Source organism: Odocoileus virginianus, chromosome 24 (genome assembly GCF_023699985.2).
Source record: "Odocoileus virginianus isolate 20LAN1187 ecotype Illinois chromosome 24, Ovbor_1.2, whole genome shotgun sequence".
NCBI lineage: Eukaryota > Metazoa > Chordata > Mammalia > Artiodactyla > Cervidae > Odocoileus > Odocoileus virginianus.
In genome coordinates this window covers 39,154,350-39,180,917 of record NC_069697.1, presented here as the reverse complement: position 1 = coordinate 39,180,917, position 26,568 = coordinate 39,154,350, and the positions used below count along the sequence as shown (strand labels likewise).

At 38.9% G+C, this 26,568-nt stretch overlaps 1 protein-coding gene across 1 annotated transcript in view; it reads right to left on the bottom strand.

Annotated features, from left to right (window-relative positions):
- PTPRR (protein tyrosine phosphatase receptor type R) overlaps window positions 1-25,570 on the bottom strand; it is a 270,659-nt gene extending 245,089 nt beyond the window's left edge. The window contains exon 1 of the mRNA XM_070454591.1: window positions 25,094-25,570. Coding sequence (XP_070310692.1) covers window positions 25,094-25,163 — 70 coding nt within the window. The 5' untranslated portion in view covers window positions 25,164-25,570. The remainder of the gene's footprint in view (window positions 1-25,093) is intronic.
- Between the last annotated feature and the right edge of the window lie 998 nt (window positions 25,571-26,568).

Sequence of the window (26,568 nt, the reverse complement as noted above, 5' to 3'; positions counted from 1 at the left end):
TCTGTGACCAGCATATATTTAGAGTACTTTCAGTAATGTTATTTTACCAATATGCTCTCAACTCTCACTTAGGGATAAGAAGACAGGTTATTTTATTTCAGTAAGCTCAGCTGCATTCACCATGATGTAATTGTTTGGAAACCATTGGGTCCCAGTGACTTTAGGCTTTTAGATCATTCAAATCACAATTAAACTCCATGTGAATTCTGAGACAATAATAGAAACTAGTCCTCATGTCTTCAATCCTCAGTATGCTGAATAGACTAACTTTTTAGAAAAAGAAATCAAGTTAATTTAATTCACCAACAATGATGATCAGACAGTATGACCTTGAAATAACTGTAAACTTTGTTTCTCTGAATGAAGTAGGAATTCCTCAGATTTGGAAATGACACTGTCATTAGGAACATATATAAATAAATATGGCCCTTCACTGTTAAAATTCTTGCTGTGTTTTATTAATGGAGAATGATGATAAAATGTTTTAGAGATATATTAACTTCCTGACCACAAATGTTTGTTTAAATTTTACTCAAAGTGCTTTAATAAATTATATTGTAGTGTCATACTGTAGGGGTCCCCAGCCTCCAGGATCTAATACCTGATGATATAAAGTAGAGCTGATGTAACAATAACAGAAATAAAGTACACAATAAATGTAATGTACTTGAATCATCCCCAAACCATCCCCCATCAGGCCTGTCCATGGAAAAACTCTTCCACGAAACTGATCCCTGATGCCAAAAAAGCTGGGGGCCACTGTCCTACAGTTTTTCTATACTATAGGTGAACAGTTTCCTCCCTCCCCTGTTAGAGGACTGAGTCTGACATTGTAAAGAGCAACAATGGAGTGGTCACCTTAAGGTTAAGAAACAGAATGGAGATACTATTTTTACCTTAGCTGACTTTTTAAACATGCCTCACTTAAAGATGATCCCTTGTTTCAGAAAAGGCATAATGCACACTTGAATGAATTTAGGTTTCTCACCTGGGGGTTGGTTCTCCTACCAAAAAGAGGGATTATAACCCTATACAACAAGATAGTGCCATAGAGATAGACATGTTAATTAAAAAATTAACATGCAAAAAAGATTGGAAGTCCTTGCAAGATTTGGGAAGAGAAAAAAGAAAAAAAAAAAAAACATGGTAGGGGATGGCGAACAGTTTCACCAAGAAAAAGAAGTAGCTCAGAAGATCAGAAAACGCAGATTTTTGAGAAGGGGAAAACTTAATGAAGAATTGAGAAATTGATCTTCAATCTTTCTTTTTATATGATATGAGGCTTCCCTGATGACTCCGTGGTAAAGAATGCACCTGCAATGCACAAGACACAGGAGATGCAGGTTCGATCCTGAGAAGGAAATGGCAATTCACTCCAGTATTCTTGCCTGAAAAATCCCATGGACAGAGGAGCCTGGCAGGCTTATGGTCTAAAGGGTAGCAAAGAGTTGGACACGACTCAGTGGCTAAACACATGATATCAATCCCCCAAAAATAGAATAGGTGCGTCCAACTAATAAAGTCTCTTGTACAAAAATAGGCCTACAGAGAAAGATGAAAAAAAATCTAATTTTAAGTGCAGTTGAAACACAACTAGAATCTCCCAACCCTATCAGTTTTATATGTGAAAATACTCAGCCCTGCCTTGTCCCTGAGTAATAAGAACCAAGTTGGCATCACTATTAATTAGGAATCCCACCAAAGACATTAGGAAAGAAAAAGTTTTTCAAAGTGTTGTGCTTAGATCCCTGCATCAAAATTACCTGGGATATTAAGATTCAGATCTCCATATCTTAGCCTAGAACTACCATAGCAGACTCTCTGGAAAGGTAGCTTATAAATCTAGATTTCTAATCAAAATTTTCTCACATTCCAACTCTGAAGTTGAGGACCACTGAGTTAGTATTTGGGATAAGTTTTATTTTCTTGTCTTCAAATATTAACCTTTTTTCATTTCAACATTATGAATATATTCAGGTAAACATTTTGCAAATTTTAAGATTCAGATGCCTATTAAAGATCAAAGTTCAGTTCAGTTCAGTTGCTCAGTCGTGTCCATCTCTTTGCGACCCCATGAATCGCAGCACGCCAGGCCTCCATGTCCATCACCAACTCCCGGAGTTTACTCAAACTCATGTCCATCAAGTCGGTGATGCCACCCAGCCATCTCATCCTCTGTCATCCCCTTCTCCTGCCCCCAATCCCTCCCAGCATCAGGGTCTTTTCCAATGAGTCAACTCTTCGCATGAGGTGGCCAAAGTACTGGAGTTTCAGCTTCAGCATCAGTCCTTCCAATGAACACCCAGGACTGATCTCCTTTAGGATGGACTGGTTGGATCTGTTTGTAGTCCAAGGGACTCTCAAGAGTCTTCTCCAACACCACAGTTCAAAAACATCAATTTTTTGGCACTCAGCTTTCTTCACTGTCCAACTCTCACATCCACACATGACCACTGGAAAAACCATAGCCTTGACTAGACAAACCTTTATTGGCAAAGTAATGTCTCTGCTTTTTAATATGCTATCTAGGTTGGTCATAACTTTCCTTCCAAGGAGTAAGCATCTTTTAATTTCACGGTGGAGATATTTAATTAGAAATTTAATAAGTGTATGCTTCATGGTTGGAGAGAGACATATTTGTGACTCATCCAGCATGGATAAAATTTAAAGCCAAGTGACTGGAGATTCCTTGAGAAGAGAAGAGTAAACAGGACAGAGCTCATGGTAGAATTACAACATTTCGAGTCAAGAAGCTGGATGAAATAGAGCCAACGTGACAAATGAGAAGGAATAGTAGTAAAGGAGGAGGAAAACCAAGGAAGAGTAGTTCTTAGCAGATTAAGGAAGAAAATGTTTTAGAACCTGCATGTATTATACGGTCTTAGAAGCAACTGAAGAATCAATCTTATAGTGATGTCTCTAGAAACTTGAATATAAATGGAATTTCCATGTGTTTCCATGTAAGGTAAGTCCCACTGAAGACATATTTATAGTCTTAAAAAAATTACAAAGCACATGGGGATTCCTGCCATGGGAGATGGTCAGAAGATGAAGTGGGTAGATTCTTAATTAAGAAAGAACAAATGAAAGAGAAAATTGAAGGGGCCTTCAAAATAAGTTAATTAAAACATCCAAATAGAAGAGAAAATAAAAATAAGGGATTTGAGGGAAAGAGAACTGGCATGTTTCAATTCAAGTGAAAATCATAGAAATGAAAAATATCATAATTGAAGAAATGCAATGCGTGGATTAAACAGTAGACTAGACACCACTAAATAGAGAATTGGTAAATTGGAAAAGTTTAGGTAATAATTCAGAAAGCAGCACAGAGAAATTAAGAGAGGAAATAAGAAAAAGAAGGTCCCTTTGGGACTCTAAGACCCATACCTACTGGCATTCATGCTCATTAAGAGTGAGTGAGACCTCACTTGTGATGGATTGTCCTTTCTGTGATTTGGCTAAAAAAAGGTGACTTTTGTGCTGCTGGGAGACTCCTGTTGACTTTGATGAAGCGAGTTGTTGGAGAGGTCCCCGTGAAGAAGGAGGCTTCTAGCCAAAATCCAAGGAAGAACTGAGGCTCTCAGTTGCAACAACGACTAAGGAACTGAATCCTGTCAGCAATCATGCAAATAAGCTTGGAAGCAAATCTGTCCTCGGGTGAGCCTTCACCTAGGAGCTTAGCTCAGGCCAACACTTTAACTGAAGCCTAATGAAAGACTTTGAAGCAGAAGTCTCCAGTAAGCCATGGCCAAATTTCTGCCTCACAGAAACTGAGAAATACTAAATATGTATTGTTTTAATTTGCTAAATCTTATAGCAATTTGTTATGCAGTGATAGGAAACTAATGCCAAGAGACTAAGTGATTTTTTTTGAGAATAACATGGTACATTGCAAAATACCTTTAATAGCATTTAAGAAATGAAACATTAGGAAATTGAACATTTTTTAAAATTTAAAGAAGGAAGTGATAATGTAAAATTTATATTTCTCAGAGGTCACTCTGGCTGTACAATAAAATGGACTGGGAGGAAGCAAAAGTAAATGCAAATGTATAGGGTAAAATATTTTAGACGACAGGAAAATAACCCAGACAAGGTGGCAGGCAGTAGGAGGACAAAGCAGAGGTGAATTCCAGAAGCCTTAAGATACAGGAATTGATGCAAAAATAAAAGGGAATAAATTCAGTATTGGAGTTAATGTTGTAGGAAGGAACTAACAGTGGATATCTAAGAATAATTCTTCAAGAAGCCTTAAGATACAGGAATTGATGCAAAAATGAAAGGGAATAAATTCAGTAATGGAGTTAATGTTGTAGGAAGGAACTAACAGTGGATATCTAAGAATAATTCTTCAAGAAGCCTTAAGATACAGGAATTGATGCAAAAATGAAAGGGAATAAATTCAGTAATGGAGTTAATGTTGTAGGAAGGAACTAACAGTGGATATTCAAGAATAATTCTATTTCTAGTTGGCAATTCACCGTATAGAAGTGTCCTTTTTATTGAGACAGGGAAATGTGATTCTGTAGTGCCTACAATATATAGAAGCAGAAACATCTAGAAAGAAACTACATTTATATGGAACTCAGGAGAAAGTGTTGGACTAAAGATAAATACTGAAAAACCATAAGCATACTCAAGGAAAAGTGAGTGCCAGAATGATGAGATTGCCTTGTGGAATGAGAAAAACTATGAGTCCACAGCAAAGATCCAGAAGAGGCCACACTAAAGGAATGTTTGGTGGGAGAAGAAGAAAAATTAGAGATTGTGGAAGTATGGAAGCAGTGGGAAGAGCATACCAAGGAGTCCGTGATTGGCAGCGTCCAGTGTCATTGACTGGAGAAGGCGATGGCACCCCACTCCAGGACTCTTGCCTGGAAAATCCCGTGGACGTGGGAGCCTGGTGGGCTGCAGTCCATGGGGTGGTGAAGAGTCAGACATGACTGAGCAACTTCACTTTCACTTCTCACTTTCATGCATTGGAGAAGGAAATGGCAACCCACTCGAGTGTTCTTGCCTGGAGAATCCCAGGGATGGCAGAGCCTGGTAGGCTGCCGTCTCTGGGGTTGCACAGACTCAGACACGACTGAAGCGATTTAGCAGCAGCCTCAGCAGCAGTGTCACTGACAGTCTGAGAGTTGAAACAACTCTGAACACTTGCATAGGATTTACTGACCTAAAATTCATCAATGGACAGCTGACCCTGGATATTCAGAGCACCAGACTCAACATGGAAAAGCTCTGGGTACAACATTAGAAATACAAAGCTAACCATCCTCCACTGTTGAGTCTTTGAGCAAAAATAAAGGAATTTTTAAGGACTTAAAAGGTTAAGGCAGATTCTGAGTCTGGGTAAGATGGAGCAAACACACTCTGCCTTGTTAACTACAATAAACAGAGCTATAAAATCTAAACAAAATGCGTAAAACATCTTTTTGAGGACTCTGAGAAGTAATCAGTAGCAGAGTGATTAGGGACGAAGAACAGAATTCAAAATTGCACAACACCAGCAGTGAGTTTACCATCTCTCCCTGCCTCCAGGATTCTCTAGCCAACCCACAGTGTACACCAGAGTATAGACAAGGATAGCTCCAGGAGAAAATACAACACCGTAATTTGTGAGACTCAGTCAAAGCAGTGCTTAGAGGAAAGCTTACAGCATAAATGTTTGTATTAGGAAAGAAGAGAGGTCTCAAATCGATAATCTAAGCCTCTACTTTATGAAACCAAAAAAAAAAAAAGAGTAAAATAAATGTAAAGTATGCAGAGGAAAAGAAGTTAAGAAAATCAATGAAACAAAAGTTTATTCTTTGAAAACATCAGTAAATTGATAAAGCTCTAGCAAGATTAACAAATAGAGAAGACGCAGATTGCCAACACCAGATGAAAGAAAGAAAATCACTACATACCTAGCAGACATGAAAAGGATAATGAGAAAATAACTGTGTACAACTCTTTGCATCTATATTTAATAACTTAGATGAAATGACCAGTTCAAACCCTAGAAAATAATGGAACTCACCCAAGATGAAATATGTTACCTAAATTGCCCTAAAATTATAAAAGAAATTGAATTCCTTCTGAAATTGAATTTCTTCTGAAAAAGAAATCTCCAGGATCAAATGGTTTCACTGGCAAATTGAAACACTTAAAAGAAAAAATTAACTTCATTTATACATAACCTCTCCCAGAAAAGAGAAGAAAAAGGAACACTCCTCAAAGCACTTTATGAGGCCAAAATTACTCTGATAACAAAACCAGAAAAAGACCCTACTAAAAAAAGAAAACTAAAGACCAAATATTGCTCATGAATATAGATGTAAAAATCCTCAAGAGCATATTAGCAAATTGAATGCAGAAATATAAAGGATAATATATAACTACGCAAGGCTTATCCTGGGAATGTAAGGCTGCTTTAATATTTAAAAAGCAATCAACCTAATCCATCATATTGACAGTCTAATGAAGGAAAACCATATTATCATACCAACTGATGCAGAAAGAGCATTTGACAAAATTCGTATCAACTCACAGTGAAAAAAAATAAGCAAACCAGAAATAGAAGGGAAATTCTTCAAACTTATAAAAGACAACTACACAAAAACTCACAGTTAACAATAGGTTTACCTTCCCTCTCTTAAGAACAGAGAACAAGACAATGACATTCATCACTTCTATACAATACTATACTGAATGAAAGTCCTATTCATTGATGTAAACAAAGAAAAGAAGTAAAAGGCACACACAGAAGAGAAGAAAAAATAAAATTGTTCTATTTGTGGAAAGGATGATTGTCTATGTATAAAATCCTAAGGAACTCATCAAAATTTTGGTAGAACAGGTGAGTTTAGCAAGTTAATAGACTGTAGTGTTAACCTATGAAATCAATGGCATTTCTATAAGCTAGGAATGTACAACCAAACACTGAATTTAAAAAATATTTACAACAGTTACAAAGAATAAAATACCTAGGTATAATTCTAACAAAATATGTACAGGATATACATATAGAAGACTATAAAATGCTGAGAAAGTAAAACAAGAACTGAATAGACATACTGTGTTCATGAATTGGAAGGCTTTATATAATGAAGATTTAATTATCCCCAACGACAATAAATATTCAAGCAAAATTCTACACATATAATAGATTGATTCTAAAGTAGAATAAACAATTTTAAATGAAGACTAAAGGTGACAGAATACTACTGTCTAATTCTAGGACTTACGATAAAGATAAATCAATGAGACAGAACAGAGTTCAAAACCAGATTGATACATGGCAAAAACCACCGCAATAGTGTAAAGTAATTAGCCTCCAATTAAAATAATTAATTAATTAAAACAGATCCAGGGAAAATGTCACCATTTGGTTTTTTTATAAAGATGTAAAAACAATAAAGGATAGTTTTTTCAAAATCATATTGGAACAATCGGACATCCATTTGTAACAAAATGAATCTCTATACAAGCTTCATAGAAATGAACTTAATAAAGATCACAGATCCAAATATATAAATGTACAACTACAAAACTTCTAGAAGAAAATACAGGAGAAAATCTTTATAACTAGGGTTAGGCAGAAAATTCTTAGAGATGTCACCAGAATTGATCAATTAGACTGGATTGAAACAAAAAAACTCTTGCTCTGTTTAAGATACCATTAAGAGAATGAAACAGCAAGCTAAAGAGTGGCAAAAAAATAATTGCAAATCACAGATCCAATCAGGGACTTGTAATGAGAAAAAATAAAGAACTCAAGAAATTTAACAGCAGGAAAACAAAACAAACCAATTTAAAACTAGGTTAAAGATTTGAACAGGCACAAAATCAAAGATACATGAATGGCAAAGAGGCACATGAATATTACTCCAGTAATGAAATGCATATTAAAACTCTGATTTGATAACACTTAGATAATACCTCTTAGAATTGCTAAAATGAAAAATACTAACAATACTCAGATAGTGAACAAACTTTTGCAGCAACTCTATGCATAATTACTCTAAAGTGGAAATAACTCAAATGTCCTTCGATTGATGAATGGAAAGCAAACTGATACATCCATACAATGGAACATCACTCATCAATTTTAAAAAAATGAATTATTGATCTGCAAAACAATTTGGATCACTCTCAAAGGCATTAGGCTGAGGAAAGGAAGACAGTTGCAGAAATTCCATTTATAGAACATTCTTGAAAAGCAAAAACCAATATTGAAAAGAAAAAACTAGATCAATGATTATTAGGTTATCAGTTGAGAAGCAGGGGGAGTAGCATGAAGGAGTTCTTTGGAGTGATTGAACTTTTCTGTATATAATGTGATTACATGAATCTATAGATAAGTTAAAATTCATTGCACTACACTCCAAATAAAGGCAATAGATTATGCTATATTATGCTTTGTAAACTACCTTTTTCACTCAATACTGTATCAGAACATCTTTTCTCATCACTAAATGCTTATCCATCTCATTAACAAATGATTGATAAATGTACAGAAAGTAATTTCAGAGTGAGGGTGGGGGAACAAAGCTAGATTTAATTGGATTGAGGATCAAGTGGGAGATAAATGAGAAATAACATGAAAAACAACTCTTGCAACAAACTTCAATGTGACAAGAGCAGTGTATTAACAGGAAGGGAAAGTGGGATTGAGGGACTTTTTTTTTTCACTATAGGAGAGATCTGAGTACCTTTAATCTTTAAAAGGAAAGAGCTAGTTGAGGAGGAGTGGTTGGAAATATCACTGAAAGAAAAAACAGATGAAATAATCAATAGACTGAGCCTCCCCAGAAGCCTGGAGGAGCTGGGATCCAGAGTATCATCAAGGGGATGAGCCCTGGATTGGAGGGAGGTATTTCTTCCATTATAATCTGGGGATACAGGAGAGGCAGGAAGATGAAGGATGTTAGTGGGTTTGGCAGTGGAAGTTGAGCAAGTTTCTTCTGACAGCTTCTATTTTCTCCGTGAAGGAGATGAAGCTATCTCATAAGAGAGAGAGGATGAGAGCAAAGATTGGAGATTCCGAGAGAATTGAGAAGGACTGAAAAAACTTCTTGTAAGGAATGAAAAAGGAAGTAGAAATGAGATAAGGAGTAGGATTCCTCATCTTCATTGAGAGCTTAATGACAATTTTTTCAATTTCTAAGGGACAGAGCTCCCTTACAGAATAGTGAAGATACTTAACTGAATTTAAAATAAAAGTACGTTTATCATAGGAACAACATTTACAGGACAATAACCAATTTTGACAGTTATAAAATTCCACAATTGAAATTTCATTCTGGATATGACCCTGATAGTCTCTGAAGAGATCCATAACAAAGGAAAGAGAAAATATGTAAAATCACAGTGTGATTTTATGATTATGTACATTATGACTCATTATTTCACGCTCAACTTCGGTAACTCTGGATGCCTAAGGTAGAATGGGCTCACATATACCCTCTCAGAATAAATCCTCGTATTGCAGCTGTTTAAACCAGTGTCAGTGACTTGGGAAAGGAACAAAGGATGAAACAGTGGTCACCAAAGAGACCTGAAAAAGTGAACAATCAAAAAAGGGCAACTTTGTTTTCTGATCATTTTGTAAAAGGACAATCATTGTTTTTCAAGGATTGCCAGCACTTTCTTCTCTAGAAAGGAGATGCAAATGGATAACATCAAGGAAGTCCCTCGGGAATTTCTACATGAGATATGACAAGGTTCTCATTTGCTTTGTAAATGCCTCTCAGGAAAAGTTAAAAATACATAAGTACCAGTAAAAATTTACTTAGAAAATGCCAATTAATAGAACTGAGAAAGGAAAGAAACATGCTTTAAAAAAAAACACAAAAAAACCCAATGGTTTTAGAAATAAGAGACCTAGATTGTATCTTTAATACCTAACTACCACACCCCATCTATCAGAACTTGAGTTATGGGTCCTCAACTTCTCTGAGCCCCAGTTTTCTCACCAGAAAATGAAGGTGTTCTTGTATTACAGGTCTACAACCAGATTAGAAATGTACTTCCCAAGAGAATACAGTACATTCTCTAAAGAGAGCCTCAATTCAGTTAGATTTCACATGGCACTGATTTTTTTCTAGAGAGATAAGCTTTTCCATAAGAACAATATAGGACTCTTTGGGAACTCAAAGGAGGATTTTCAGAAGTGCTATCCTTGGATGTAAGGAGTCTAACATTAAAACAACTCTTCCAGTTGTTCTGTAATACTACTTACTACTGTTAATGCTAACCCATGAGGTCACCATGACACTAATCTCGAATTAGAAGCACCCACAGTCCCAACACTGAATCTTCCTGGTGAATAAATACAGCCTTCTCAAGATGCGGCAACTGAGGTGTATTAGGATAACCTTCCAGGTATTACAGACACTCACTCGTACTAATCTTATTAGCAAGGTACACTAGTGTTTTGAAAATTCCATTATGGCTCTGTCTATATATATTAACATAGAGCTAACTTTGCAATATTCAGTTTGTGTGTCTTAATTATGTTCTTACAACACGTGTTATATTATGTATGCATATATTTATATGTGTACACACTGGTTTTGTATCCTGATATCAAATAACCAATTTGATAAAAAAATAGTTCATCTTCAGATCAGTAAATGAATCATAAAAAGTAAAACAATGTGTGCGTGCGTCCTTAGTTACTTAGTCGTGTCTGACTCTTTGTGGCCACATGGAGGAGACCTCCAGACTCCTCTGTCCATGGGATTTCCCAGGCGAGAATATTGGAGTGAATTGCCATTTCCTTTTGCAGGTGATTTTCCTGATTCAGGGATGGAGACTTGTATATACTGAGTCTCCTGCATTGCAGGCAGATTCTTTAACCACTGAGCCATTGTTTCTAAAGGATAACAATTATAAATTTTAATTGAATTATACATATATAAATTTTAAACAATCATGGGCTCTCCCATGATTACCATGATTTATCGAAAGGCCCTCCCTTTCAGTAAAAGAGCTTGTTACCAAAAGAACACTCCTTTCCAGAAATGTTTTTTTCTAAAATCTAGTCTATGCCTTAGTTTCTAGGATATAAACACATAATCCATGAGGAAGCTCTATGTCTTCTTCTAATATTATTTAGATGCTTCAAGTGTTTGACCAGTGATATGTCTAGTATATCAATAATAAAAATTTAAAAAACACCACCACAGTAACTACCCTTATTTTTATTGAACTGCTTCTATTTTTTTCTATGTAGGAAAGAGCCTGAATCTTAAAACAATAAGGAAAGATTTTTATTAAGGCATCTTGTCAACTTTTCCTGCATGTTCTTTGATATAAATACTCCTTCATATTTCCTCAAATATCCTGTTAGAACTAACGTGGTTTCTACTCCCACTTAGAGCCCACTGTAACTACTCTGGGAGTCCCTCCCTTCTTCCTATTTATCTCTTCTATCGGAAGCTGAGCTACAAGACAGAAAACTCTATCTGGGAGCCACAGAAGTGGACAGTCATTTCAGAAAATATCCACTCTGTGCCATGTGCTGGTGGTAAAATTATAATGAAAGGATTTCATGTTTCCTAGTTCTTGCCCAGCTTTAGTAGCCATATGTCTCATTTGATAAATTAGTATTACAGAGTGAAATTTAATACAATTAGGACAACTTCCTTTGGGGCAGTGTGACTAGACAGAAGTCATAAAGAAGTGAGATTAAGACCATGGCCTCGGACTCTGCTGGAAGAAGTGAGATTTATGTTGGCTCCACAGAAGCAGTCAGATGCTCCCCAGTTCCTGAAGAACTGAGTTGAAAGATGCCTGGAGCAGAGGTTGACAAGAATGAAAGCTACTATCTTTTCAACTCTACATAGCAGTTAAGAGAAGATTTTCATCAACATATGCCCTCTTGGGAAATGCAGAAGTGGGGAAAAATGATTGTACAGCTAGAAAGCTAAGTAACACTAGCCTCTGCAGAAATCATAGAAATTGAGCTCCATATGCATTTATGGAGTGATAAAGCTCTAAGCACACTTATAAAATCTAAAATTTTTATGCCTCATTGTTATGCAAGCATTTAAAATATTAGTATTTATAAACATAGATATTATAAACTATTATCATCTTTTTTATAGTAGAATTCTCCAAATGACTTGAAAGCTGTATTTCCATTGCAAGAAAAATATCTGTTTTAAGAATAATTCTCATAATAGATTAGGAATTATATTAAAAATAGCAAAATGAATATTAGAACATATAAAAAATTAAAATATTTTCATAGTAATGATGCTGTGCTGTGCTGATTCACTCAGTCATGTCTGACTCTTTGTGACCCCACTGACTTATAGCCCACCAGGCTCCTCTGTCCATAGGATTCTCTAGGCAAGAATACTGGAGTGGGTTGCCATGCCCTCCTCCAGGAGATCTTCCTGACTCAGGAATCAAATCTGTGTCTCTTAAGTCTCCTTCATTGGCAGGTTCTTTACCACTAGCAACACCTGGGAAGCCCCAGTTATGATCCTACAGAGAGTAAGGAAGGACGTCCATGGTGGCCACTTGATGAAATCTTGCCCTGGTCTCCTCTGCCTGTATTTAGGGGTTTGAGGAGCACAGGGCACTTGGTAGGTCCTTCAGGTCAACACCTCTACTACATCCTGCCCTGGTCCCTTCATCCATCACTTGAAATGAACACCACTGGACGAAGGCACTGCTTTCTCAGAAGACACTGCTTTTTTTCCCACTGTTCTTTGAAAACAATGAACATTTGCTAGGGAAAGACCATACAGTTAACAGCTATTTTTATCAGGAGTAGATCACTGTGTCACATCTTTCCTAAAATAGCTCTAGCAGGGGGAGAGATCTCTCTTGCAATGGGAAGTAAGAACAACACACTGTAACTGGGGTGCAGAGGAAGGAGAAGGCAGGAGGCTGAGATTCAGCCTGAGCACAGAGCTCCAGAGAGTGAACTTCAAGACTTCAAGGACAGGGTTGGGGGAGCGGCGAAGGGACTGCTGGCAACGGGGGCTGATGCCTTAGGCTGACGTATGGGAGACCCAAGGCATTTTTGTTTCAGGCTCAGGGCAGGACTGGTTTGGAAGCATGGACTCTGTACCCAAGGTGAATTTATGGTTGACTCAGCAAAACTTAACGCTAGGGCAGGTTGGTTGCCTGATCCACAGTACGCATATATAGCAACTCTGATCTCATGAAGCCCACTCCCCCCCTCCCAGTTACACACCCTAAAGGTATATGGACACGGCTCTCACAATGGAGTACAATGCACAGAGTTTGCAAGGTGTCCGTGGACATGCAGAAGGTTCAACATTAGAAGTGGGATATTTTGGCTCCTGTTGGATGTTGTGAATTCAGATAGTTTGCAGAGTGAGACAGCAGGGGTGATACTACAAATTCTACCCCAAATCTAAGACTGAAGGTCTTTACCAGAAGGGAGGTTACCCATAATTGCAGCACCTCTGGTGACTATGGAGTTATTTTTCTCTTATGCTCTCCAGTTTGGAAAACAGCACTCATTGCTTCCAATGCATGCTTACTAATTACAAGCAGTTTTTTAATTCATAAGACAAAAGTTCTACTAGTATTTTTTTTTTTAATGGAGGTACAACAATTAGATTTTCAGGTCAGGGATGCTTCACAAAAGAAGGCTTCAGAGTGAATTCCTTTTTAATGGGCGATAGTCAATGTGCACACTTTTTCCTTTTCAAGTATGGAAACTGAAATATAGGACCAATGAAAGTTTTCACATGCTAATATGATAATTCTCACAATTATTGCCATTAAATATAAGCAGTGTTCCAGCCCCATACTGTAGGCCTTATGAATTAGCTCTTTAAATCCTTAAAACACCCTACGAGGTAGTTACCGTGGTGTTAGCCTTTTATTCTGATAAGAAAAGGGAAGCACAGAGAATTTAAACAGTAAATAGCAGAGAAGGGATTCAAGCCCAGTAAGTCAGATTCTAGAGCTTAATTTTTTTTATTTTTACTCTGCTACATGAGTTAGAGTATATTTTTGCTGTTTCTGTTGTACAAGCATACCATTTCAAACAAACTTTCTATCCTAAAGGGTGAGATGACTATATTATAGAAAGCATTTGGGATAGAGGATTAGTACATCATAGGGATTAAATAGACCTGGTGAACTCAGTAAAGAATCTGCCTCAATTCAGGAGACCTGGTTTCAATAGAAGGGAATGGCTACCCACTCCAGTATTCTTACCTGGAGAATTCCAGAGACAAAAGAGCCTGCTGGGCTACAGTCCATGAGGCCACATAGAGTCGGATATGACTGAGCAGCCAACACTTTCACACTTAGCACATCACAGGGATTTAGGAAATAGTCATTTGTATTTTATTTCTTTTCTTGTAATGAAATCTATTTGTCTCTTCCCTATAAATTCAATGTTTATCTAGAGAGGAGACCCTTTTGTTATATTTTCATACCTTCAGTTAATGTTCAGATTTAGGAATTACAAACAGCTGGTAAATGTTATAATCCAAGCTCTCTAAGAATCAGGCACTCCCATTTTGAGGAAATAAGTCACTCAGAAAGGACCAGTGGACACCTGATGGGGAATCTTGATGCTCTGGAAATGCAGAGGGACCCAGGAATGCCAAGAGCCCTGCCCAACTGGACCAGACCTGTGAGCACCTGTGAGAATTCCCCTAGGGAGCTTCTTAACTGCCATGGAGCATTCAGAGGCACTGAAACAGCCAACCCACCATGAACATAACTTTGCATATCGGAGGTTTAGCACCATGAAAAAGTTTCCATAGTTGAATTCTGATTTTTCTGATGGGTTGCAGCTCTCTCAGGGAGCCAGACTGGAGCTATATATGGTAGGTCACCTGAGATAAAGTCAGCAGGATAGAATCCTCAGATCAAGTGGGGCTGGGTGTCAGGGAGTGATGAGTCGTCCCTTGAACAGGCTAAGGTTGTGATTGACAATCCCCAATAAAAGGTCTTCCCATCTCCATGTCCCTCCTTGCTTTCTCTTTATGTTCAAACACTCCTATCTTCTCCAGTGCGCACAGAACCATGGGCAGCCTTCCATGTGGACCTGGAGCCCAAAGATCTAGAAGTTCCATAGGCTACAAATAGCAAGCAGGAGAGTGTCAGTCAGTCAGTAGAGGAGAAGGCTTACTAGAGCAGCAGTGCTAAAAGAAGTTCTTAGAGCTGTGAGTTGCAGCCTTGGTCACACATCTGAACTCACTCTGCATCTGTGCCTAGTGAGACTAGTTAGGGAGGCAGCTCCTAGGACAAGTCTGGCCTATCTGCTAAGCAACACAGTGCAATAAGAACTAGATATTTCAGATTTATGGTGTTTAGGAAAAGGTGAAAAGGCTATCTATTTTCAATTACCATGGGGTAAGCCCAAGAAAAATTTGCATTTTACTAATATGTTCACTTAAATAAGGATTTGCTGAAGACACGATAGATAGATAATACATTTAGATGCTTACAGGTAAGGCATTAGGAGAGAGACTTAGGGGAGAGGTGAATTTGGAGGAGGAGAAGCATGTTAAACTATTTTATTGAGGGGTTTGGTGTGGGGTGTTGAAGAGGGACTAGGAGAATGAGATCTGACATCCTGGACTTGGCCAGGCTCTCTTCAGCCTTTCAGTGGCCAGAAGAAGTAGGTGGATGCTTTGAAGCTTCAAAATCCATCACAAACCTGCCCATTAGTAAGGCTCAGACCAAAGAGAGAGGAATTATGCAGATAAGATTCAACTGAAAAAGGGTCTGGAATCCAGAATCTTTCTTGGGCATGTATCTTCTCTAGCATTGGCTCAAATACAAAAAGAATGAGAAATTGCTCCAAGATACTGGTTGATCATTTAGCATCTGACCGCTCCCACCCCTAGTCCAATAATACCTAACACTTACATGGCACTTACTAAGACAGCACAGTCTATTTTACACTACACATCCTATTTAACACACAACAACAACTGTATAATACATGGTCTCCATTTTTAAAAGAAGAAATTGAGATGTGGGAAGATCAAGAAATTTACTCCAAGTTATAAAGAGATAGTAGGGATTCCCTCATAGCTCAGTTGGTAAAGAATCTGCCTATAATGCAAGAGACCCAGGTTCAATTCCTGGGTCGGGAAGATCCTCCCTGGAGAAGGAAATGGCAATCTACTTCAGTATTTTTGCCTGGGATATCTCACGGATAGAGCCTTGTGAACTGTAGTCCATGGACTCGCAAGAGTCGGACACAATTTAGGGACTGAACCACCAAAGAGACAGTAAGTGACCATGCCTGGATTTGAAACTGACCACCATATTCATGCTCTTAACTGCTATAGTACTCTGCTAAGCATTATCTAAAAATACGGCACTTTCTCCTTCATTTCAGTTTTCTCTTTTCTGCTTAAGCTATTTCATTTTCTTCCAGGGAGAATAAAAATACTGTCTTGAATCAACAAGAGACCAACAAAGTGAATTACTTTAAAACCACAATCTATAAATTTATATTTATACATTGATGGCCATGCAGACTAACTCATCATGAGATAATGTGTGGCAGAGTTTGTATTGAGCCTCTTCCCCAGGTAAGTGAAAGTATCCCAGTACTGGGAGCTGACTTTGTGTAGTTATGTGCATTGCTTCATTTCCCCTCCAGTCTCCGTCAGGAATTGAATCACTACTGTAGTGAAATAGCAGAAGAGTCTTACTCTGCACAGGTTGCAGTAAATCACTATGAGATACTCTTACCCTGTGCTCATTCATTGCTCTTTTTCAAAGAAACAGTAGTTTAGGCTGTCTTAAGCCCTTCTGCACATTTAAGTCAGCAAATGGACATTGCTTCAGGCCCAAACCAAGACAGAAAATAGTTCATGCCCCTACTGAACTTAGCATCTACTTCAGTGTAATTAGACATATTGATATAGACTGCTGTTTCAGGTAAGCAGTTTTATTTTGTTGTTGGTCCTTGTGGCTGAAATATTCATGGATATCAACATCTTAGTAAAATGAAATCAAATGAGATTTGATTATGAGAAAAGTCTAGACTGTTATTATAAGTAGAAAATGATCTAAATGGAAAGTGCTACTATGTGCAGCATAAATTTGCTAATTGTCATTCTGTGGCAAATATCTCAATAGTAGACACTTACAGCTACATTATTTGGTGAGCAGGCATTAGGAAACCTGATCTTAAAATAATATTTTACCATTAAAATGTTTCAAGCTATTAAAATCCTTTGTGTTGAGAAATACCAAAGCTACTCTAAGTATGTCAGCATTTGTAAGTCCTTTGAAGTTGAAGAATGCACTTATGGCCAAGTAGGATCTTTCAAAATCAGCCTTTAAAGGTAAAAATGGCTTTCTCTACCTTTTGAACTAGACTTTACAAACAGCTTTTAAGAGATTTACCAATATACTTACCATGAAACATAACATCCATGTTATCACTAATAATAATGGCAATAAATGAGTTTTTGATGTGTGACCCCATCATCTCAGAAGAAGTGACTTTTTATTATTCATCAGCCACTCTCCACTCTTCGAGTAAAATCATGGCTCCCATGAAGGTGTAATAAAGACTTTATCTATACTTAAAAAAGAGAAAAATTGTATAAAACCATCCAAATACTCAGAAATGTTCTGTGATGGTTAGTTTGGTTTTGGTAGGGGGAGTACAGGAAGGTTGGATTATTTTTTATTTCTGCTTATTGAACCCACTGCCTCAAACTCCCACCTGATTTTAAATGTGTAGGTGGCTCATGTTTGTTATTTCAAGATAGCTGATCAGTAATCAGAGTTAGGGGTTCTGGGTCCATTCTTTAATGCACAGCTATCATATTATGTATCTTGTCTAATTCTTGTATCTCTTTAAAATAAACACATTCATCTCACTCCCATCTTGAAGCAGTACGAGAAAATCATATAGGGATGTCTATCCATCTAGGAGGAGTTCAACACACATCACTAGAGTAAGCATCATGCTCACAGAACACAAACTTATCTTAAACAGAATATGTTTAAATAAAAGCTATTCTGTCCCATTTCCACTGCTTTGTAACCAGTAAATATACATTGGATTGAAAGGGCAGTAGTAAAGTCAATTCTACTCATTATGATCATGAAAATGAGATATAATCTCTTTGTAAATATAAATTAATCAAAATTTATTTTTCCAAATTCATCCTGAATATATTTATTGAATGCAACATTTACTGATGGTATACTGGATAACAAGCACAGTTCTATTAATATGTTATTAGTATACAGAGATAAAAGCTACAATTCTCTCATTGTCCTCAAAAAAAAAAAAAACAAAAACAAAAACTCAGGTTAAAGGCATTAATAGTGAAATATACAGGCCTCAAAGGAAAACTTGGGAAAGCTACTGGGATGAGATGGGGTTCAAGGAAGGGTTCTCAAAGGAGGCAATGCTCAACTACGATTTAAAGTTGGAGAAAAATTATCTAGAAAACAAAACAGAGTTGGATACTTAAGATAAACAGAACAGTATGTGAAAAGGATGAGAGGCCTGGAAAACCAATGAAATTTGCTTTTAGTATGATAACAGTGGGCAAAGCAAAACATGATGATAGGAAATAAGGATGGAGCTGGGAAATACCTGAGAGTAAAAGACTTCCCCATGCTAATGAGTTTGAGTTTACCCTAAGAGGAAAGGAAATGACTGTGTTAGAGAGTACAAAGTGAGAATGTGAGTGAGTATGCTTTTTTCCAGTTTTACCTCCAACATTATTATGAAGGACGAATTTGATGGTAGGTTACTGTAAGATACTATATGAGAAATAAGGACCTATCCCAAGGCAGTGATGTGGGCATGAAAAGTGGAGAAGAGGTGGTGAGAAGACCTGGTAACTTTTTGGCTGAAAACAGCAAAGGTAGGGTACAAGATGAGCAATTAATTCCAGGCTTGGGTGACTGTGGGGGACTCGCATGTTATTCACAATGATAGAATATATAGAAATAAAAGCGGTTGTTATGCAAAGTGCTGAGCATTAACAGCCAGATTCCTGATACTTGTGGGATCGCCAATGAGTCCTAGGTAATTGTAGGGATAGGACTGGAGAGCAGGAGAAATATCTGAGATAGAAATATGGATTTCAACTTTGCTATGTAGGCCTGAATATAAAGAAAATATATACTTTCTCCACAGAGAAAGTATACCGGGATAAGAGAGGAAAAAAGACCTAGGACACATAAATTCTACAGAGCACTAACCTATGAAAGAAAGCTCAGAGAAAGACCTAAAAGTGCAACTGAGAAATGACTAGTTAGATAAGAGAGAAGCTATTGAGGAAACCAGTGGCTATTCATGGGAATCAATGAGAAGAATTTTTCGAAATTAGAGTTAATCTAATCTCAATATTCATTGATAAGGAAAAGATAAATGACCACCTTAACTAGGTTGAACCATAATTAGACTTGGGGAATTGGCTGTATGACACAGGGAACCCAAACGGGGGCTCTGTAACAACCTAGAGGGGTAGGTTGGGAAGGATAGGATAGGTGGGATAGGGAAGATGAGAAGGAGGAAGGGGACATACATTTATCTATGACTTATTCATGTTGATGTTTGGCTGAAACCAACACAATCCTGTAGAGCAATTATCCTTCAATCAAAAAATAAATAAATTTAAAATTAAGAAAAAAAGATTAGAGTTGGTAGAAAAGTAGATGAGAAACAGAGAAGTCTGAATGATGGATAATACATTCATCATTATTTGGGTTGTGGATAATACAACCCAGAATTTTCATAAGGTGCTAGTCAGGGTGTGACTTCCAATAGAATAAGCAATCTTCAGGGTGCTAGGAATGTGTGGTCTCAAATATATATACATCTACTTAAATGCTAAAGATGCAGACATTACCATAGTCATTCCCACAGGTACAAAGCACTTTACAAAGAATTAAAAATACAGCCAACCAACAAGGCGTTTGGGCTCTTATAGCATCTGGCAATCAGTTGGAAGGACTTTGCCACTGAGTCCATCGATAGTTAAAGCTCATCCCCAGTTGCTCTTCATTTCCCAAAGTAGCAAAGTCTGCTTGAGATTGTATGTCCCCTGGGTATGTGAGACTTCTGGGAAGCAACTTAATTTTTGGGTAAATAAGCTCTGCTGAAATCTATTCTGGAAGTGACTAAGCTTACTAGGTGCCTTGCATGAGTGCCAAGAAGAAATTAAATGCAAAAAGAGGAGACTAGAAATATTACTGTGTTGTTTTTATTTATTCAATGTATTTTTCTAATCTTTAGTAGCTTTTATGCCAGGCGCTGCGCCTCTCCCAGTGCTAGGATGGGCAGGATCTGCTATAGAAATAGCAGTAAACAAAACAGACAAATATCTGATAGCACTCAGGAAAAGCGAAGTGAAAGTTGCTCAGTTGTGTCGACTCTTTGTGATCCCATGAACTATACAGTCTATGGAATTCTCTAGGCCAGAATACTGGAGTAGGTAGCCTTTCCCTTCTCCAGCGGATCTTCCTGACCCAGGAATTGAACCTGAGTCTCTTGCATTGCAGGTGGATTCTTTACCAACTGAGCTATCAGGGGTTATATGTGGAATCTAAAATAGGACACAAACGAACATATCTAGGAAACAGAAACAGACATAGAGAACAGATCTGTGGTTGCCAAGGGGGAGGGAATGTGGGGGAAAGGATTGAGAGCTCAGAATTAGCAGATGCAAACTAGTATGTATAGAATGGAGAAATAATAAGTTCCTACTATATAGCACAGGGCACTATAACTATATATATTAAATATCCTGTGATAAACCAGAAAGGAAAAGAATACGAAAAAGAATATCCATATGAGTTACTGAGTAACTTTGCCGTACAGCAGAAAATAACACACCATTGTAAATCAACTATACTTCAATAAAATTAATAATAAAAATAAATCAGGGAAAGGTATTGGAAGATTTGAGGGGTGATGAAATATTAATTAGGATAGTCAATGAGGGCTTCACTGAGAAAGTAATCTTTGAACAAAGACCGAAAATTGAGGGATTAAGCCATGGAAATATGGAGAAAGGATAGTTCGGGCAAAGAAATAAATAAAACTTTTCAGGGGGATGGGCAAGAACTTGGTGTCTTCTTGGATTAGGGAGGAGACCACTGTAGCTGGAGAGAGACAAAGAAGAGGAAAGCAGAGAGATATCAGAGAAATAATGTGGGAGAGAACAGAGCAGACCCCTGGCCAGTGTAAGAACTATGTCGAGTGAAAAACTGATTCTGGGACTCTAAGGGACTCTTCGTTGAGAAAAGATATCTTAAAATGTCATTTTCCTCTCTATTCTTTTTAAAAACTATTTTATTTATTTATTTTGGCTGCATTGGGTCTCAGCTGCAGCACGGAAGCTCTAGAGTGCACAGGCTTCAGTAGTTGGGGTGCCTGGCTTATTTGCTTCACTGCATGTGGAATCTCAGTTCCCCAACCAGGGATCGAACCCATGTCCACTGTATTGCAAGGCAGATTCCTAACCACTGGACCACCAGGGAAGTTCCTACCCTTTCTTTTGAGGATGGTGTTTCTGCCAGTGACTTCCCTGATCCTCTTAGTTCCATCACAGGAACTCTTACTTCTCAAAGACTAGAGAAACTGACTAGGCACTTCTCTGAGAATGAAAAAGCATTGTCAGAATATATTTGGAAGGCAGTCTCTGTGCCATCCAGAAAAGCAGGTAACCATACAGAAAAAAAAAGCAAGAACCATACAGAAGTTTGAAAGAACCATTTCCAGAGCTTGAAGAGAGAGTAGTGAATCGAAATCAACTTGTGTTTTTTAAGCAAGACATTCACTAGGAAAAAGAAAGCTTTCCCGTGAGAATCTTCAAGATACCCCAAGACATTTACTCCTTTGTAACTAAAATATTATCAATAAATATCATCTCCCATAGTTCCTTGGACAAGGAAAGAGAAGAAACACTGAAGAAAATAAGCTATCTGTGGCTTTTCCATGTGATTATTTTACCATCCATATCATTGGGTAGCTTGCAGTTGCCTTCTTGGATATTCCTGAAGTGGTCTTTTTTAGTGAAGTTGATACGTTATGTTGCTTCACAGAGGCGTAAGGAATGAGGACAATTAGGGAAAAAGAATCTGGCACCATTATCTCAATGGTGGCCTCCCAAAGAGTATAGTAGAATGCAATCACAGGTCTGGAAACACGGGGTTTTTACCCTGACTATACTGTTAACCAGCACTTTAAAGTAATAATATCTACTTTTTACTGAATTAGTTTTCTCACCTGTATAGTAAGCAGCTGGATGAACAATAACTATCACTTTTTATGTTAAGAAGGTCTATGAACATCAGCTGCCATGGATAGAGTTGAGTCCAGATTCTCTGACAAACCCCATGCTCAGTAATTCATTACAGTTATCTTACTAGAGATGTTAATTACACAGCATTATACCCCTCTTCCTCTTTTTGCTCCCATAGACACTGCAAACAGATTGCAATACTTTTCCTTGTTAAGTCATCAGAACTCAGAGTTGGTCAGAATTTTTTTTTTTTTTTTTGCATAGTGACTCAGGCGATCATGACCAAACAGTTGGAGAGGGCACTCAAGGTGAAAACATTTTGCTACTTTACTATTAGGAGAATGACTATGGAAGTTAACAGTTTCTAGTATAGCTACAAAGAGCACTCACATCCTGGCAGCCAATTTCTCCCATCCTGAAAGAGATCTAACCTATCATCAGTTCTGCCAGCATAAAGTAGTGGCTGGTACCCTGGGCACAACCAAAAGGGATCAATTAGCTTTTCAGCCAAAGAGGCTTGACTACATAGAATTCATTCTCCTTCTTTATAAAGCCCACTTTCCTCCTGAGAGGAGAGCCTTCTGTAAGAGAAGCCAAATGAGACATTCAACAAGTGGAGACTATCACTGACTTCTTGATCTTTGTCCTTCCACTCACTCACTTTTTTATTACCCAAATCTACAGGAGCTGAGATCAAGAAAGCTGATTCATCTCAGTTCTAATGAAAAGTCCTAACAATGTTATTTAGATAACTGTGATGAATTTTAATCTGATGACAGCTTGTGACCCACAAATTGCTGTTTAAATTAAAATGCATTCAAAACGAAACTGGCAAGACAACCACAATATTAAACTTGCAATCTGCTGTGAAAAAAACACCTATCAAAAGCACTACATTAAAAATATGAATGTAATTAATTTCTATATGGCATATTGCAACTGAAATCTGGAGATAGCCTTCAATGCCTTGTGACTAAATTCAATTGATTAATCATCTTCCTTTTTTTTTTTTCAAATTAAGAAGTCAAAGTAGAGTTGGATTGGTTTGTCTTGGTAATACACCCTTTGGCAGAGCTCCAGGTATAATCTAGGTCTACAGACTTCTAGGTTTCTCTTTTGATGAACAAAAGTCCTCTATTTCCTTATCCTAAATGTTCATCTACAACAAATTTATAAATGTTTTCTAACTGCTTAGTTTTAAGGTTATTTATAGCTTTTAAGCTATAATTACTCAAGATACATTAAATGTTATCTTTATAAATCTTATACATTAGTTTTAAAAATAACAACACTAATATTTTTCATAGATCAGTTCAAATCATTCCTAAACTTGATAGGAACTGAGGATTTTTTTGGTAATAGCTATTTGTCTCAGGGCTATAATAAAACAATAATGTAGATAAAATTCAACCCAATGTGTATGTTTTCATCTCATATTTCAACCTTAAAGAATTGTATGCGGTAATAAAAGGATTTACTACAGCTGTTTGCAAATAATTTAATGACCATGTCACAGCTACATCCTAGTTTTCAAAGTGCCAAAGAACTACTGAAAATTCCACAATATAACATCATAGTTATAACAATTAACATGGGTACTTAATTATAGCCTGAATGTTCCTATACATTACTTGTTCAAGAGATTCACCATACATTAAAATAGCATTAGCTAGAAATAAGAAAGTACCATCTTTCACTCTCACTACTGCCTACACAGAAAAGGGCTCACCCACACTCTTTTTAAAAGATACCCCCAAATTGCAATTTTGCATCCATTATCTTTATGCACTATCTGTGGACTGTAGTATATACTCAATAAAATATTGCTTGGAAAAATGAATGAATACGTGTGATTGGATGACAGGCAAACTCGGGGAAAATACCTGGTCTTTGATTGCTATAGGGATACTGCATGGACAACTGCTGTCGCAGTAGGGCTCCTAAAATCTCTCTGCCATATTTTATTTTGGTTCATGTGTGTGTGAAAATGATAAAGGATTCAGTCCAGCAAGTCCCTGCATCAGATCGAGGCTGCATGTATCAAAAAAGCAGGGTCTAAAGCGACATTTTATGTAAAATTCCCCAGGTACTTCTTAAGGTTTGCTTCCAAACGAAACCTGATACTGGTTCTGATATCAACTATATTTATATTTGGGAACCAGTCTCACTGTCATTCCTTTCTATACCTCATCAAACCCGTCCCAGGGGACAGTGCCTACCATGCGGTTGTCAGCTTTGAAACTGTGATTGGTTTTCTGTCTGGTGCCCTCGGAACCTGACCATGATGCTGAAAGAGACGAGAGGGTCCTATTTTAAAGCTTTCGTCCGTCTTATTGGTTTAGAAAATTCGACTGACAAGAGCTGGGGCCAAAGGAGCCTGGAGCGGCATCGTTAATGGGAACCGTGTATTTCGATCTTTGGGGCAGAGATGTGGTCTATCAGGATACAGCCCATGGATCCCTGTGAGCTCTCGCTAAACCGAGAGACCTTACGGAAGTAGTCGCTGCAGTAGAAAATATTACATCCAGTAGGGAGTCTTGTCTGCCTCCTGGAAAACGGGCAGTCAAGTGCGGAGCTTAGAAACAAAACCTGGGAGTCTAGATGGAGGGGAGGGGTGGAGGAAGCAAACCTGTATTCGCATTGAAAATGTTCATGCGAGGTCAGGAAAAATCAAGGGCTGATTTTAGCTTAAGTTTTCGGCCTCAGTCTTCCAACAGGTGCAGGACTCCCTCGCCCCTACCGGGTCGGCACTGTCCTGCTTTGCCTTTCTAAGGGTTTCCTCGCGAAGCCAGCTTTCCCTAGAGTCCTGGAGCATGTGCAGTCTCCCAGCACATCCACTGCTCTGCCGGGCAGCCCCTTACCTGCAGCGTGAAGACTAAGAAGCAGGCACAGCGCAGGGAAGCCGACCGCGCTCCGCATAGCGCTTTGCATTGAGCGGCGGCGGAGCAACTCCGCCGCGACCCCACTTCAGGCAAAGTGGTGTTGGAAAGAGCCCCCGCCGAGATCCTCTGGTCTCCGGGAGGCGTTCGCAGGTCCCGGGCTGGGGCTGGCAGAGCGGTGTGTGGCGCGAACAGAAGCGAGCCCCAGCTTCGCCACCTTAAGAGAGGCGGGGAGAGAGAGGGGTGGGAGGCGGCGGCAAGCCGGGCGGCGCTGGGCGGGGGCCGAGATCGCGGGGAGCCGCCGCCGCTCGGCCTTCTGGAAGCTCCGCAGCCGCGGGGGGGACGTGGGGGGGAGGCGGAGGTGGGGGGAGCCAGCCCTGGAGCCCGCGGCCGGAGCCGTGCGAGCAGCAGCCCCACCGCGCCGCGGCCACTGAGCATGCCCGGGGCTGGCCCTCGCGCCGCACGCACGGAGTTTCAAAGTGGAATTCCACTCCTCCGGGTCTTAGCGGCGGCTGCGGGGGGAGCCGGCTCCACGGCGCGGCGGGGGTGTGCGGGAAGCATGTGGAGGCTGTCATCAGGGATCCAGTATCTGTCCAAAACCTGGGAGTGGGACCAGATGAGGGCCCGACCTGAGGAACCAGAGGAGGCGGCCTAAGAAAGTGTCACTCCCCCAACTCACCCTGTCCCTTCCCCAAATCTTGGTTTACACGTGGACAGAACTCGTAGATGGGAGCTGACGTTCTCTCGGCCAACCTCTCCAGTCTGCCCATAGGAACAGAGTACAGGTGTCTTCCGTTAAGCAGGCTTGCCGGGGGAGAGGTCATGGGCAGCCTGCTGAGTATAAGCAATGAACACTCATCCTGGGGGTGCCTGCTTTCTAACACGACCCCCGCTCTCCAGTGTCTTCAGCGGGGTCCCTGTTTTTAAACTTTCTCCAGACTCAAGCTCAAAGCCTATGACCGTAGTGACCTAAGTCAGGCCATACTTAGAGACTAGTAGGATATATCCATGTAACAGAAGGGAAGAAGACATCTTTTTGTTTTTTGGAGACAATTCTCCTTTGTCTCCATTTTACTAAGGTAAAATGTAATGGAATCGCCCCTGTAACTGGGCTCCTCCTGTCCAAGTTCCAGTCCCTAGGAAGGCTGTAGCACTCTGTCTAATATAGGTGTTGATCCCCCTCATCCGGGACACTGAGTGTGGAAATCCTTCTGTTAGTCCAGGGGCTCATTACTCCTGGTCATGAAATCCCGTGGCCAGATTTGTCTCCCTTAATTAACCCAGGAGCTCTGACTTTTCTACCTCTGTGTCTTGGTGGGATACTGTGGCCCTTCCCGAATTATTCCCGCTTGCTTCACTGCCACACTCAAGCTTGCAAAGATCTAACCTCGATCTCATTTTTCCAGAAAGCCCTGGGCTAACTCCAGATTACAGTATATCTCTTCTACATGTGAATG